Raw genomic sequence first — 15,456 nt, forward strand, 5'->3', positions numbered from 1 at the left:
ATTTCACTGGATCTGTGGAGCAGCAGGAAGTGTTACAGAGAGCTTTTATTGTGAAGGAGCAGCAGGAAGTGTTACAGAGAGCTTTTACTGTGAAGGAGCAGCAGGAAGTGTTACAGAGAGCTTTTATTGTGAAGAAATAGTAGGAAGTGTTACAGAGAGCTTTTATTGTGAAGAAATAGTAGGAAGTGTTACAAAAGCTTTTATTGTGAAGGAGCAGCAGGAAGTGTTAAATGAGCTCTTATTGTGAAGGAGCAGCAGAAAGTGTTAAATGAGCTTTTATTGTGAAGGAGCAGCAGGAAGTGTTAAATGAGCTCTTATTGTGAAGGAGCAGAAGGAAGTGTTAAATGAGCTTTTATTGTGAAGGAGCAGCAGGAAGTGTTACAGAGAGCTTTTATTGTGAAGGAGCAGCAGGAAGAGTTATATAAGCTCTTACTGTGAAGGATCCAGTGGGTCTGAAGCTGAGTCCTTCAGTCAGTCAGACCTCAGTAACATACTGACTACTGATCCAGAGCTGGAAGCGTAGAGCGCCCCCTGGTGGCCGTGGCCCTCAGCAGCAGGTCTTGATGTTTGTTTCTGCCTCCACCAGCTGCTCCTCTAACTCCTCGTCGGGCTCCGTCTGCACGGTGACGGGTCCGGCTGTCGTGGGCTTCCGGGGCCAGCAGAACTCTGTGAAGGACCGGTGTGGTACTCTCTGCTGAGGATCCCATCCGGCCCAGACTTCCAGGTTCTGGCCCACTTCCAGGAGCGGCGCCGTAAAGACGTGAGCTTCCTGGACGGCGTGACGCTGCGACTGAACGGGTCGGCCGTTCGCATTCAGCTGCTACAAGGAGGCAGAGTTCTGGTGAGCCGCCTGCAGACACGTCACGGCTTCCAGCAGGGCCGTAATCTGGATCCTGGGGTCCTGGGGGCCCGGCCCAGGAACCTCTGGATCTATGAAACTGATGCAACTTTTAACAGCAAACTGATACTTAAGAGACTGACATGAAGTTAAAACAAAATCATTTTAAATGTTCACAACAGGAAAAACACCAGGAATTAATTTAACAATTAAATTTCCTCATTTAAATTTTGATTTAAAAATCTTAGACTTTATTGTTTTTCTGGTTTCTTATCTGATAAAACCTAAAGTAACTGAAACATTTTGGGATTTTTTTCTATCAGCTTTGATCCTAAAGACAATTTATGAAAAATATTTTCTGACTTTTAGCTGAAAACAAAAGTCAGATTCAGATTCAGTTGAACTTTTCCAGTTGCTTGAGTTTTGAGCACTAAATTTATTTCAGTCTTTCAGTGTTTATAAAGCTTTCCTCGTGTTACAGAACCATTTCAGAACCATTTCATAACCATTTCAAAGCTGCTGACTCAGGTTTGCTGCAGTCTGAAGTTTGTAGGTGAAGCAGCTGCTGCTTCACCAGCAGGGGGCGCCACCTTCTGAAACCCTCCAGGCCTCCAGGTTTCTGTGGCTCAGCCTCTGAGCTCTGACAGTCCGCTGTGTCTCTGCAGCTCAACGACTCGCCGTTGACCCTCAACGGCTCGGTTCAGACGGGTCGCGGTGTGAAGCTCTCCAAGGACCAAACCGGAGTCACTGTCCAGGTGTCCCTGTCCAACTTCTCTGCTTCTGTCTTCTTTGACGGCTCCACGGCTCAGATCCACCTGGAAGTACGGAGCATCGTTTGGTTCCTGAGGAACGCTGCTGTCCTGCAGTCTGACGCTGATCGTCTCTCTGCGTCCTGAACCCGTCAGGTTCTGATGGACTGTCTCTGCAGGGTCTGTGTGGAAACGCCAGCAGGTCTCTGAGTGAAGAGCGGCTCTCTGAGGACGGCTCCACCAGGTCAGACTGACCCGCTGCTGCTGCAGGTAAACTCAGGAATCAGTCCTGACCTTGTTGTGTGTCGCCCCCTAGCTGTGAGGCGCGGTACACCGACACTAATGGCACCGCCATCAACTGCACCAAGATGGCTGAACGGTGAGCACGTTGATCCAGAAGCTTCTGTCTGAGTTTCTCTCAGGTCTCTGGGGGAAACTTCATGTTTCCTCATGTGACTTCAGCTCTGATGGGAGATGATCCGTTTGTTGATCATTGATTGTCTCATGTGGAGCAGCTGTAGCCTCCTGATGGAGGCGCCCTTCTCCTCCTGCGCCGTCAACCCGCAGCCCTACATGGCCGCCTGCACAGACACTTTGTGCCGCTATCTGGATGTGGACGGCCTCAGCTGTCAGTTCCTGCAGGCCTACGCCAGAGCCTGCAGCCTGCAGAGCGGCGCCGCGCCGCAGAACTGGAGGTCCAAGGCTCAGTGCCGTAAGCCCTGCTTCCCTTCGTCTGCTCCATGAGTCTGCTGCTGCTTTTCACAAGCATGCCTCTGCTCTGCAGCGCCCCCTGGAGCCATCTGTCAGGACAGGACCTGCAGCGACCACGAGTTCTGTGGAGAGAAGACGGCCGGAGGAGAAACTCGCTGCTTCTGTCGGGCCATTTTTGCCTCCAAGTACAGAGAGACGAACTCTTTGGGTAGGACGGCTGTGACCTGAGAACAGAATGTGGAGGAAACTCTGACTGCCTCTCCTCACCAGCGCTGTGACCTGCAGGTGATCCGCCGGTCTGCAGACAGAGCTCTGCTTCGCTCTCTCTGGTCGGGTGTCTCCTGGAGGACAAAGGCATCGACTATTCCGTCTTACAGCTCAAGGAAGCGACCTGCAGAGGTCGGATGGACCAGCAGACCCACATGGTGACCTTCAGCTACAACAACACCGACCTCTGTGGGACTGAGGTCACGGTGGGTTCCCGTTCCGCTTCGGGATCTTGATGTGGAGGCAACTGTCACAGGTCAATGTCTCTGTTTGCAGACCAACAACAGCCAAACCCTCTACAAGAACGCCGTCATGACTCAGAACGTCTCCTCTGGAGGAATCACTCGCCAAGACCAGGTCTACATTGAGTTTTCCTGCGTCCAGACCCAGCCGGACATCAAGACGGTGGCGTTCAGGGTCAAAGACAGGTGGGTGTGAACTGGTGCTTTTAGTTTCACACAGAATCAGATGAAACAGGCAAAACAGTGAAACATTACAGGGTCCAATCCTTTTCTTTCTGATTGAGGTCAATGTGATTTTCCAGATTTTGTCAAAAGCTTAAACACTTTATGAACTTCTAGATCTATCCTATCATAGATCTATGATAGGATAGATATGATGTGTCCTATCATAGATCTATGATAGGACAGATATGATGTGTCCTATCATAGATCTATGATAGGACAGATATGATGTGTCCTATCATAGATCTATGATAGGACAGATATGATGTGTCCTATCATAGATCTATGCAGCATAGACAGAGATGGAAGCTTCCAGCCTCCGGTAACTTGGGCCGTTCCTTCATCCCTGTGTCTGGAGCGGAGAGCTGAGCTCAATGCAGTTCGGTTCCCCTGCAACATGAACCCGTCATCATAGCAGCATCATGTCTGTGGATGAGGGCAGCGATTGGATGAGGCTTGTGAACCCTGACCCCTAAGCAGAGGGGAAATAATGGGAGGCAGAACAGGTGCAGAAAACCAACACATAACAAACCTGATAGAAAGACCTAAAAACCGAAACAGAAACACCAAGCAGACGCCCACAGCTGGCGTCTCCAGTCAGTGGCTTCATACGGCGGAGAAAAGCTGCTGGATGCAGACAGGAAGTGCAAATATCTGCGCAGTCAGCAGTAAGAGCAGACTCTTCCCGCTGTGTGTCGTCTGCAGCTCTGTGGTTCAGATCATCTCATCCGGACCTTGGAATTACTCTCTGACCATGAAGGCCTACACCGACGCCGGCCGGACTCAAGCTGTGGCCTCAAACACCGACGTTCACCTGAACCAGAGGATCTGGGTGGAGCTGGACGCCGACGGCCTGGACGAAAACCTGGTCGCCCTGGTGACGGACTCCTGCTGGGCGACAGACCAGGAATCGCCCGCCGCCGCCCGTAAATATTACCTGATCAAGAACGGGTGAGAGCGCCGCCGACCTTCAGCCTTTCTGACCTCTCTGACCTCTCTGATCCGACCACCAACGTTTGATTTGACGCTTGTGAGCAGTTGTCCAAACTCTGAGGACCAGACGGTGAGGGTGGACGGGAACGGAGGGGGAACCTCCAACTCCTTCTCCTTCAACATGTTCCAGTTCACTGGGAGCTCTGCTGAGGTCTACCTGCACTGCAAGCTGCAGCTCTGCACCAAACTGGAGAACACCTGCGTCAAGGTGCAGCTCTCTGAATCTCACTCACCTCAGGATGTTTGATGCTCACACAAAGTTGAGCTCCCAGCTTTGACAGTCGTTGACGTTTCTGTCCTTTGCTTGTAGACGTGTGATGGAGCTCGGACTCGCAGATCTGTCCGGTCCCGGTCTGGAGCTGCTGCCTTCATCAGCATGGCCTGGACTGCTTAGGTAAGACTGCAAATCATTCTGACATGATGTCATTCACACCTAGAACATGTGATGGGGTCAGTAGCTTCATCTCTCCACTAGGGGTTGTAACTTGTCGGTGGGTTTTCTGACACGGTTGCAGAAAATGAAAAACTAAAACGCTGATAGTCGTCACATCAAGAGACAGAAATAAAAAAGCTCCTGATGGATGGGAAGAGAACCAAGATTGAACTTTTTACAGGGTTTGTGACAAAATGTTGGTTTAAAGGAAGATTTCCTTAGTTTTGCACATCATGTTTGAGTTATTAAAGCTGTGAGGGGAAACACTTTCCAACGTCTTGTAAAGCTCATGTTCAGTTGAACTGCAGCAGTTTGGGGTCCAGGTTCAAACTTTGGTCCTGTTGTGTTTTCAGGTGGGACTGAAGGACCTCAAACTCCATGAAGGTCCCCGTCTGTGGGCCGGTTCTGATCCAGAACCCGGGATGTTATGAGGAAACCTCTGACACTTGGCGGTTCTACTGCTCAGATGCTCTGTTTTAATCGGATCTGGTGGAGGGAAGCGGGTTTATAGTTGGTCTTTTTCATTCTCACGCAGTCTGAGCTCAACACCTTTTAGATGTGAAACATCCCATAATGCACAGAGGGAAACGGAGCAGAATGAGGCTGCAGTGCTTCACAAAGAGCCGGAACGTTTCAGTCAGGACCAGGAATTTGGTTTCTGAGCGTTTTCCTTCCTCTGAAGCTCAAATCTACAGAAACTCCAACATGTTTGTAGGTTCATGTTAGATTTTAACATCTATAAGATTAACATCAAGTTGAATTTTGAATTCAGAAAGTTAAAGCAGTTTTAACTCTTACTATTATAAAACTGGAGCACGTCCCCCTCTTGTGGCTACAACTGGTATTACATTCCAGCTTTAACTGGTGTTTTTTTTTTTCTCAGCTTAGACAAAATAAAATCCATTTGAGGTCAAAGAAAAGATTATTTTTCTGCTTAAGGGTTAAAGTAGTTTTTATTTGAATGGATTGTTGGTGTTTTTTGTCTGGTTTGGATGTTGGACATCTGATGTGTGGCGGCGACATAAAGAGCAGCATTTTGATTTCTAATCACTAAAATATTAAAGTGTGCAATGATGATTATTAATCAGCATTTTTATTTTTTATAATAATCCTGTAAACTTCTTTGGCTGAAGGTGATTAAAGTTGTGATTCATGTTTTAATCCGTCTGTATTTGGTCTTTTGTTCATTTGAGGCTGTCGGTTATTTATGTATTTAGCTACAAAAGTTAAATACATAAACCAATCAAAGTATTTATTACAAAAAGTTTGGGTGAAATTTGATCATTTTGATTCATTTACTTGTGTTTTAAGGTCAAAGTTGTGCAAAATAACATGTGACATCATCGTCTCTCCGTAACGTTAAGCTGTTATCTGCACCGTCCTGTAATTTAGTTTTGTTATCAAGGTTTTATGAAAACAAGTTTATTAACATGCGTTTTGTCATGAAATGTGACAACAAACATAGGAAACATATGCTTCTGCGATAACTAATTCCATCAAATCTGAGAAGAAATTCAACCAGGAAAGAAAAAACTCACTTTAATTCAGATTTCTAACATGTTTGTGATCACTGGGTCTCCGTCCTGCAGGCTGTCCGTGTTTCTCCTGAACCAGGAGGAGCGAAAGGCTCTGCTCTTCCAGAACCACACGCCGCTCTTCATTTAGAGCGCTTTGTTCTGGTAGTTGACCAGCAGGCAGGCCACTGTAAAAAGTTTATTAATGTTTCCGACCAGAGACAAAGGGATGACAGAATCAAACAGTTTGTTTTCTGTAACTCTTTGGGTTACCCGCTCAATGTGAACGAGCAGGCGGGCGTTTTGAGACGCCGTCTGTGGTTCAGTGCTGAGAAAAGGTGGACAGTAGACTTTACACTTCACAGAGCCAGAGATCAGGAATCCTTCCCCCACCATCACGGCCCGGTCCTCCGCCAGACGATCGGCCAGGCCCGACCTGACCAACAGCTCCGTGTCGCTTACTGACCCCTCATAGAGCGAAGACACAAAGGTCACCGCGTGGGGGGCCATTCCCGTCAGACCCCTCATTACGCAGTGAGACTGAAGCTCAGTCTGGAGGACAGCGGACGCAGGAGTTTGGCATCTGAGCTCAGAGCTTCCAACTATCAGCTGAGTATCTGCAAAATCTCTGAAGTCCTCGGGAGCTGAGCCCGGATGTCGTCTGCATCCATCCAGACACACAGAGAACCCAGAACTAAGTACAAATAATCGGCCCACCAACAAATAATGCGGCTTGCGGTGGAAGGGTGGATCTGGAACCGGTTTGCTAGGTCTCGCTCCTTCAGACCTGCAGCCAGGTGCATCTGGAACAGGAGCAGCTCGTCGATGGGCTGCAAGGAATCCCTCTGGAAGAAGAAGAGGCAACAGCAGACAAACTGAAAATATGCAAACACACATTTAGTTAGCTAATTATTATTTATAAACAAAGAAACCAGCAGAAAACATGAAGAAAATAATCATCGTAGCATCATTTCTGTTTGGAACGGAGCAGGAAGAAGCACAACACACACACACACACACACACACACCGCATTGACATCTCAATTTAATAAATCATCACTTAACTAAATTACCAGAAATATAAAACTGAAACAGTGTGTGTGTGTGTGTGTGTGTTCATGTGTGTGAGCATGTGTGTGTGTATCCGGTGTGTGTGTGTGTATCCGGTGTGTGTGTGTGTGTGTGTGGTGTGTGCTGCGGATCCGAACCGTGTGTGTGGATCCAGCTGCTGCTGCTTCGCTGCTTCTGGTTCCTGATGTTCGGATCCGATGGACCGACGGTTCAATGATCCTCCAGAACATCAGGAAGAGACGATAAGTGGCGAACCTGCAGGTCCAGAGCAGAAACAGGAAACGCTTGATGACGCAGTGAGGAGAAAAACCGCAACAGATCAGAGTGAAGAGCTTTACTGCAGCTAATGATGCTAAATACTCACATTATGCAGCATCATAACCAGCGTCACGTCACTGCATGTTGGGCTGAAGTTGCAGTGAGGAACTAAAGATGCTCATCTCACCTGGTGTAGAACCGGATGTCGTCATCGGATCCTGTGAACCTCTGCAGCCCGAACCTGGATGGGGCTTCCGGTTCTTCCGCTTGTTTCTTTATTTCTTCAGTTAGTTTCTGGTTTTCATGCACAGCCAGGTTCCGGTCTGCTGGTTCCGGGACAGAGCAGTAATCGTGATCCGGGAGGTTGGGTCCTCCGGGCGGGTCCGGCTTCCTGTCCGGTTCCGACAGCCCGGTTCCGTGGAGGCTCCAGGGAAACAGCACCGGGACGGCTCCTCTGCTCACCGCCCGCCTGCCGCCGGCGGCTCTGGGCCGCAGCAGCTGGTCCGGGCTGAAGTGGAGGCTGCACACCTTGCTGTGTTGGGTCAGCTTCATCTCCTCCCGCCGGATGTTCTGCAGCCACCGCCGCCTGAGGGCGGGGTCTCGTGGAAACCCATGGAAACTCAGCAGGCCGTTGTACTTGGAGGAGGCGGAGCTGCGGGACGCAGCAGTGTTCGTGGTACCGCTTCATCTGCCTCTGGAACCGAACCCGGCCCCTGCTGGCCGCCATGTTGAGCCCAACGGAAACCAGGAAGTCGCATTTCGCTCCTGCGGATGTGACGTTGGCCTCGTGCGCTCGACGTCACGTCCGTGTGACGTCGCGGACGCGTCTGTGAAAGACGGGAGAAACTAGAACCGTTTGGGTTCTGGTGGTCGGGTTCGGATGTTCATGGTTTGGGTTGATTGAATAAAATTCATAATAAAGAGACACGAGCAGAAAGACCCGACAGAACCCGGTCCGGTCCGGTTCCGTCCGGTCCAAAAGGACCAAACGGTGCCTGGTGAGAGCGCGTTTACTGACTGGATGCTGAACTATGACCCTTATGGAGAGACAATAGTGCCAAATAATAAGATGAAATAATGATTGAATTTATTCAAACTCTCCTGATGTTTCAATAAGTTCATAAACTGCTGACTGAAATAAAGTTTTCTGAAATATGTTTTTTTATTTCTGATTAATTTATGCAAATATAAGTCAACAAGTCTTAATTAATGTTTGTTTTGGATTTAATTTAAGTTGAAATCAGGAACAAACTGAACTTTGTCTCCTGCTCAGGATGCAGAGCTGCAGATCATCACCATGTTGACGGAACCAAGAGACTGGGACCGGATCATTCCTGGAGCCGGATCATTCCTGGGACCGGATCATTCCTGGAGCCGGATCATTCCTGGAGCCGGATCATTCCTGGGACCGCATGGTTCTGAGGGGAGGACGGGATGCAGGCCCACATTTCAGGACCAGAACCACAGACTGAGAGAATAAAATGATCCTGCAGGGATCAGGATGAGATGAAGGTGTTGAAGATGTTTCATGTATCCATCTGGTCTGGACCTTCAGAACCATCCGGTTCTGAAGGTCCAGACGTTCTGCCTCAACATGACAATAATAAATCAGGATATAAAACTTTCCGCTCCCTGATGAACGGCTGAACCAGAGATCTAAACCGACCAATCAAGAAGCTCCTCATTCATTCATTCATTCATTCATTCATTTCATGAGGAACATGCATTGATAAGAAAAGGAAAACTAAATATTCAGACACTTCTTGTCAAAAATGCATGTATGAGGAAAAGGAAAAAGAAAATGTGTTTATGAAAAATAAAATGTTTTAATTTCTGTTTTTATGTCAGTTTTGGTTCTCCATAATCATTGAAAATAATTTAGCTTAATATTGAATACAGTTATCATCATCATTATCATTATCATCATTATTATTATTATCATTATTATTATTATACCTGCATATATTAGTTTGGATTTGCAGCAGATTGATATTCAGTGTTTTATGCAAAAATGATGGAGATTCATCCCTTCACTCTCTCTCTCTTCCTCTCTCTCTCTCTCTCTCTCTCTCTCTCTCTTTGGGGGCGTGTCTGTTTTCCACTTCACGGAAGAAATCCTCCTTAGATTCCGAACCTCCGCGTCCGACAGGCGCAAGGACGAACCGGATCTCCTGACTCCGGACCTGCCGGACTCACCGCGGCCAGAGGACGGGTTCTGCTAGAGGACGGGTTCTGCTGAGGACGGGTTCTGCTAGAGGACGGGTTCTGCTAGAGGACGGGTTCTGCTAGAGGACGGGTTCTGCTAGAGGACGGGTTCTGCTAGAGGACGGGTTCTGCTAGAGACGGCAGGACCCGCAGCGACATGCCGGCCAGACGCGCCTGAAGCCGCAGCAGCCGCAGCAGCTCCGGGACGCGGACAGCAGACATGGCCCACGTCGGCAACGGGGCGGCCGCCGAGGAGGAGTGAGGTCCCGCCGCTGCTATCGGGTTTCATCCGGTCCTTCCCTCCGGAGGCTCCGGTTTCATCCCGGCTGGTTCTGCCCTTTAAATGGACCCAAACCCTCCAGAACCGGGATGCCGCATCCTGTTCCTGACAGAACCTTCACTATAGCGGCTCTTTGTTCTGCAGGTTCCCATCAAATATTCAATAAAATAATGATTTAATAAACGAGGCTGATTAAGAAAACAAGCTGCTTCAAATATGTTGAGTAAACCTGGTCAGACTGGTTGGAAAAACCTTTTCCTTTACAGTCACATAGAAACATCACTGAAATCCTTCTGCACACTGTAAAACACTGAAATCCTTCTACACACTGTAAAACACTGAATCCTTCTAGACACTGTAAAACACTGAAATCCTTCTACACACTGTAAAACACTGAAATCCTTCTAGACACTGTAAAACACTGAAATCCTTCTAGACACTGTAAAACACTGAAATCCTTCTGCACACTGTAAAACACTGAAATCCTTCTACACTGTAAAACACTGAAATCCTTCTAGACACTGTAAAACACTGAAATCCTTCTAGACACTGTAAAACACTGAAAATCCTTCTGCACACTGTAAAACACTGAAATCTTCTAGACACTGTAAACACTGAAATAGTTTCACACACTGTACAAACTCTAAATTAATGACAGATTCTCACTTGACATTTCATCAAATTTAACCTGATTTACATTAAGTTTGGATTAAAGGTGCAATGTGATGGATGTAGTGCCCTCTAGTGGTAAATATGGGACATTACTCCAGGTTGAATTCCCTCCACTTGTTAATGTTTCACAGTAAAAGTTTTATTAGATAATAATTCATTGAAAATTTGCTGCTGAGTCACGTTTTGGTTGTTTCTGCTGTTATTTTAATGATTTATCCTGAAGGTTTGAAGAAATCTGTCATCAATCTCTTACAAAATGGCTGCATGAATGCTAATAATGCATCCATTCAGAAGAAACATGATGAAGTTTAAAGTCAAAATAATCCGGAGTTCTTCTGTAAATCCATATGCTATTAAATTTGATCCATTAACTCAAATTGAAAGGAAAACTATTTTTTTATCTGATTCCTTCCTTCCACTTCGTCAGTCAAGTTTCTTCACTTCCTCTTGAACTTCTTACTATTTCATTGCCAACCTCAAGCAACTGCTGAGCTCTTTGTGATTCTGTGCAACAGAAAACCTGAAATGTTTTTCTGTTGCAGAGTCTCTCAGGTTTAATGTGGAGTCGTGCTTCAGTTGCACAGCCGCGGCGCTAAAACGGGAGAATCGACCCGATTCAGACAGCAGTTCCGACCACAGAGCAGCAGACATGCAATCAGCTTTCATTCATAAAACTCAAATATAGCTAACAAAAACCCACAAAAAAAACAACTTCAACTCAAAATAACCACAAGAGAAAAGAAAACAAAGCACAAGATTAAAGAATCAATAAAAAGTTCTTCACAAAATCACATGAATGCAAAAACACAATCTCTCCAAGTATTTCTGTCCAGTTTATGGAGCAAATGTCACTAAATAAGACAAAACTGACATATAATTCATTCTCATCAGATGTAAGATGTTGCTGTAGGTCAATAACTCCTTAATATGGATTTTTAAAAAGTAATTCACTAAAATCATGGAAAAATGTCTTGTTATAACACAATGCTGTACTTTAGATTTTTACTTGATTCATGTTATTCTTTCTTCTCTTACTGGATATAAAAAACAAACATATTTGAACCAAAAATCGCAGACAGACAAACAGCTGCTGTTAAAGTTTCATCAATAAATGCTATTCTATTCTATCATTTTATTGAAAGAAAGAAACTGATGTGGAAAAGTTTTTTGCTGATATGATTATTAAAATACCAAAATTTTCCACTTAACTTTATCCTTCAGTCTGTCTGATGATGTGATTGTAAATATTTAATGTCAGTTAGATTTTTCACCTAATAGTTTTTCATTCATATTTCAGATGATTTTTGTTTCTGAGTGAATCCGAGCAGACGGACGTTTCTCTGCTCTGACTGCAGTTTCATGTTTGGCTTTTCTGCTCCTCTGTGAAACTGTTTGCATTTGTGACGTTTCTGAAGATTTATTAAGTGAAGAAACTTGTCATTTCTATTTAATGGAAGCACCAGAATCACCAGCAGAAAGATTTGTTTGTATTTGTAGAGGAAACGTGTTTCTATCTGCCCAGGTTTTCATATTGGTGCATCATAAGTCGTAAGCGCTGCAGGCTGGCAGGAAGTCGCCGTTGGCGTTCGGAGCATCCGGCCTCCCGTCTTCAGACCACTTTGGCTTTTATTGCAGCTGATATGAGGCGCAGTGTCGGCTCCTCGGCTGCATCAGGACGGTTTTCTGTGCTTCATTTCTCCGTCTTCTTCTTCTGTTGCATTTATTCCTGTTTCCACTGAGAGCTGCTGAAATTAATCCGGCTCAGGTGAGCAGTTCACAGATTATTAATCTGATCCATCAGCAGCGTGTAATCAGCTTTCAGAGATAGTGACAGGTCCTGTGTGTGTGTGTGTGTGTGTGTGTGTGTGTGTGTGTGTGTGTGTGTGTGTGTGTGTGTGTGTGTGTGTGTGTGTGTGTGTGTGTGTGTATGTGTGTGTTGTTCATGTTAAAATCAGAATAAATATCAAGCAATGAGGCAACATTTGAATTCCACTTATACTGTTAAGCTGAAATGATAAAATCTGGTTTTAAATATGAAACAAAGTGGAAACATAAAATCCTCCATGAGGCCACAGAGATGCATCCCTGCATCTGAACAGTTTCACTTTATTTTGTTCCATTTGGAAACGATTTTCAACAAACTGTAAATCTTTAGATTCGTTTCGTGGCTCTAGTTCTGCAGAAAGTCTTTCTTCGCTGCAGGTTTCATGGTTTGGTTAGTCTTGGATTATCTGCTGATATTTCTCAGTTTATTTATTTGCCAGTGAAATGGATGAGAAGAAAAAGCCTCTCAGCAGGAACCAGAAGCAGAAGGGTTTGTTTTCTTGGGGTCGGCTCTAATCTGACCTGAAAGCTTCATTCATGGCCGTCGCGTTTCGGAGGATCTCAGCTGATGCTGGTTAAACTCTGAGGAATGTGAGACTAAGTTTATGGGAACTGGGATAAAGGTTGTCGCTGCGCAGAAACACCATAAAAACACAAGGAGACCAATTAAAACAAAACGCTGCTGATGACTCATGCAAGGGTGCAGTGGCTTGACCTTTGACCCCCAGGCTGGACGCCACTGTGACTACACAACTGATTTATAAATGTAAAGACATGACAGAAATATAATGAGGATTTTGACGCTTCGCAGACAAAATTCAGAAATATGTTCCTCAATTTTCCTGGAAGGTTTTTACTGTCGGGTTATTTGTTTTTATTTGTTGTTTTTCTTGACTATAAACAGAAAATTTAAACAGATTTTCTGAATAAGTTCATGTCTTTGCCTTACCAGAGGCACAAAACGTCCATGCATGACGTCACCATCAGGGGTTTTATCTATTAACAAGTGAGAGAAACTGTAGCTTCTGTTCACCAGACGGAGCTTTCAGTGATGAACTTTGGTTTCTTTAGCAGAACTCCCTTTCATTTCCTCTGGGTGTTCGATTCTTGTTGTGTTGAGTGAAGTTTGACTTGTTTTCTGTGAAGAAAAGACTAAATATGTTGCTGCAGAGTTGGACGAGTTTTCAGCATGAGTCAAAGGGTTCGATCCTTCAAAACGGGTCAATAAAATCCCACACAAGGCGACGATTTCTCACCATGTGCAAAACAGTTTATTGCTCTTTTGGCAAGAATGAAAACTTTGTCTGGTTCTTCTGGGCTTTTGAAGCCTTTGTTTCTGGTCCCTCCTGGTGGATCCAGAGCAGTTCATGGTTTATAGAGCATGTGGCCGGTAATCGGACCCGGCATGAAGGTCCTGACTAATTAATGAAAGGTGCAGCCGTTACTGGAGAAGCTTTCTGTCTCTGAACTCTCCTGGTTTTATTCATTTTCTCTGGTCTTAGAAATTAACTAATATTTATCATCTGCTTACTTGGTTCATAGTTAATAATCCAGTTGATGTTTAGACGCTTTAAGAGGGATGGCAGCCATTTTGAAGCTCATATATGAAGATGAAAGAATTCAGATATGTGAATTTACCGGTTCTGTATAGTCAAAGTACTAAACTACTATGATTAGAAGTTTGTTGAAACCATCAGGCAAGATGCTGGTGTTCAGAGGAACTGATGCTGCCGACCCACTGACCTTGCCACTCACTGACCTTGCCACTCTCCCATTGGCTGCTTCCTGCCTTGTTCCCGATTCTCTGATCTGTTGACTGTCTGCTTGGATTTCTACCTGCCTGTCCTGCTGGGATATCTAGTTCACTAGCTCTACTTGCTAATCTAGTTCACTAGCTCTACTTGCTAATCTAGTTCACTAGCTCTACTTGCTAATCTAGTTCACTAGCTCTACTTGCTAATCTAGTTCACTAGCTCTACTTGCTAATCTCGCCGTACCAAACCCTGAATCAGAGCTTCAGCCGTCCTGTCATCCCGTCTCCGTCTCCTTCCTGTCCTTCTGCTGTAGGTCATCGGCCTTCGGTGTGTGAGGCGTGTGCTGTGTTGTAACATGCTGGCCTGCAGATTCAACAACAGTTGCCTGTTTGCAGACGCACAGCAGGAGCTCCTGGTGCTGCTGTGAGGAGCAGAGTCTGCTCCAACTGACAGGAAGTGATGAAACCGGGGGCTGAAAGTGACTGTTTGGGTTCACACTGAATTATTATCAATGTTTCCTGAGGAGTGTGTGTGTGTGTGTGTGTGTGTGTGTGTGGGTGTGTGTGGGTGTGTGTGTGTGTTGTCTGTGTGTGTGTGTTTGTGTGTGTGTGTGTGTGTGTGTGTGTGTGTGTGTGTGTGTGTGTGTGTGTGTGTGTGTGTGTTGTGCTTCAGTTTAACAAATAAACTAATTGTTTCTTGCTAAATCACATTTAAAATCCATATTCTTTGTAACTGAGCATATAAAACATATTTGATATATATTTTTCGTCTGTTTTAATTTGTTTTGTGAAGCCAACATATTTTATCTACCATATTTTATGACCAGGATAAAACAGAAAACATAATTTCTGCTTTCATTTAGTTTATTTAGAAACATTTCTGTTGCTTTACTTTGTTTTCTATTTCTAAAGCTGTTTTCTGTAGCTAGCATGTTGGCTAACTCTCACTTACTCCAGCTAGCATGGAAGCTAAAGTTAGCTCCAATGCTACAGCTAGCCTGGCGGTTTGCTAGCATGTTGACTCCTTCAGTCTGTTCATTGGGTCAATTAGCAGATATGTTTCTTTTTCTGTGTTTTGTAAATACGTTTGTAGAGATAATTAATTTAATCTTTAATCTATAGCTTTAACAGATTGATTTCCAGGTTGTCTTTGGGCAGGTTGTTTTTTCTTTTATCAAATGTAAGTTTTCATGTTTATTTCCATTTTTGTACCTTTTTGAAGGACATCAGTCTTTGTTAAACGTTTTCTGTTTCTTTGCAGTTGTTGTGTTTCTGAATGATGTGTTTAATCTCGTCTGAGCTCCGGTTCAGAGGCGTCTATAGCTGCTTGCATCATTCCCACGGCTCCCTGCGGTTTGACCTGCTTAGTGAACAGATTCATATTGAGTGTTTTTTCCTGGGATGCGCGGCTGTCTGCTGTGCAG

General features: G+C 45.2%; 1 protein-coding gene and 1 pseudogene across 1 annotated transcript; one reads left to right on the forward strand and one right to left on the reverse strand.

Moving 5' to 3' along the window:
- LOC129376502 (alpha-tectorin-like) overlaps positions 1-5,616 on the forward strand; it is a 6,527-nt pseudogene extending 911 nt beyond the window's left edge.
- A 363-nt stretch (positions 5,617-5,979) lies between these two features.
- On the reverse strand, positions 5,980-8,025 carry LOC129376503 (uncharacterized). Its single transcript, XM_055056115.1, has 4 exons — positions 8,000-8,025; positions 7,486-7,950; positions 7,178-7,295; positions 5,980-6,814 (listed from the first exon to the last, which is right to left on the reverse strand). The coding sequence occupies exons 1-4, from the start codon at positions 8,023-8,025 to the stop codon at positions 6,575-6,577; spliced, it is 849 nt and encodes a 282-aa protein (XP_054912090.1). The 3' UTR covers positions 5,980-6,574.
- Between the last annotated feature and the right edge of the window lie 7,431 nt (positions 8,026-15,456).

The sequence above is a fragment of the Poeciliopsis prolifica genome, unplaced genomic scaffold, assembly GCF_027474105.1.
Source record: "Poeciliopsis prolifica strain line A6 unplaced genomic scaffold, Auburn_PproV2 SCAFFOLD044, whole genome shotgun sequence".
NCBI lineage: Eukaryota > Metazoa > Chordata > Actinopteri > Cyprinodontiformes > Poeciliidae > Poeciliopsis > Poeciliopsis prolifica.

Coding starts and splice junctions, on each gene's coding strand:
- LOC129376503 (XM_055056115.1), bottom strand. CDS start 8,025: ATGGCGGCCAGCAGGGGCCGGGTTCG. Junction 7,951..7,999: donor GCCAGCAGGGGCCGGGTTCG/GTTCCAGAGGCA, acceptor TGCGTCCCGCAG/CTCCGCCTCCTCCAAGTACA. Junction 7,296..7,485: donor GACATCCGGTTCTACACCAG/GTGAGATGAGCA, acceptor CTGGACCTGCAG/GTTCGCCACTTATCGTCTCT.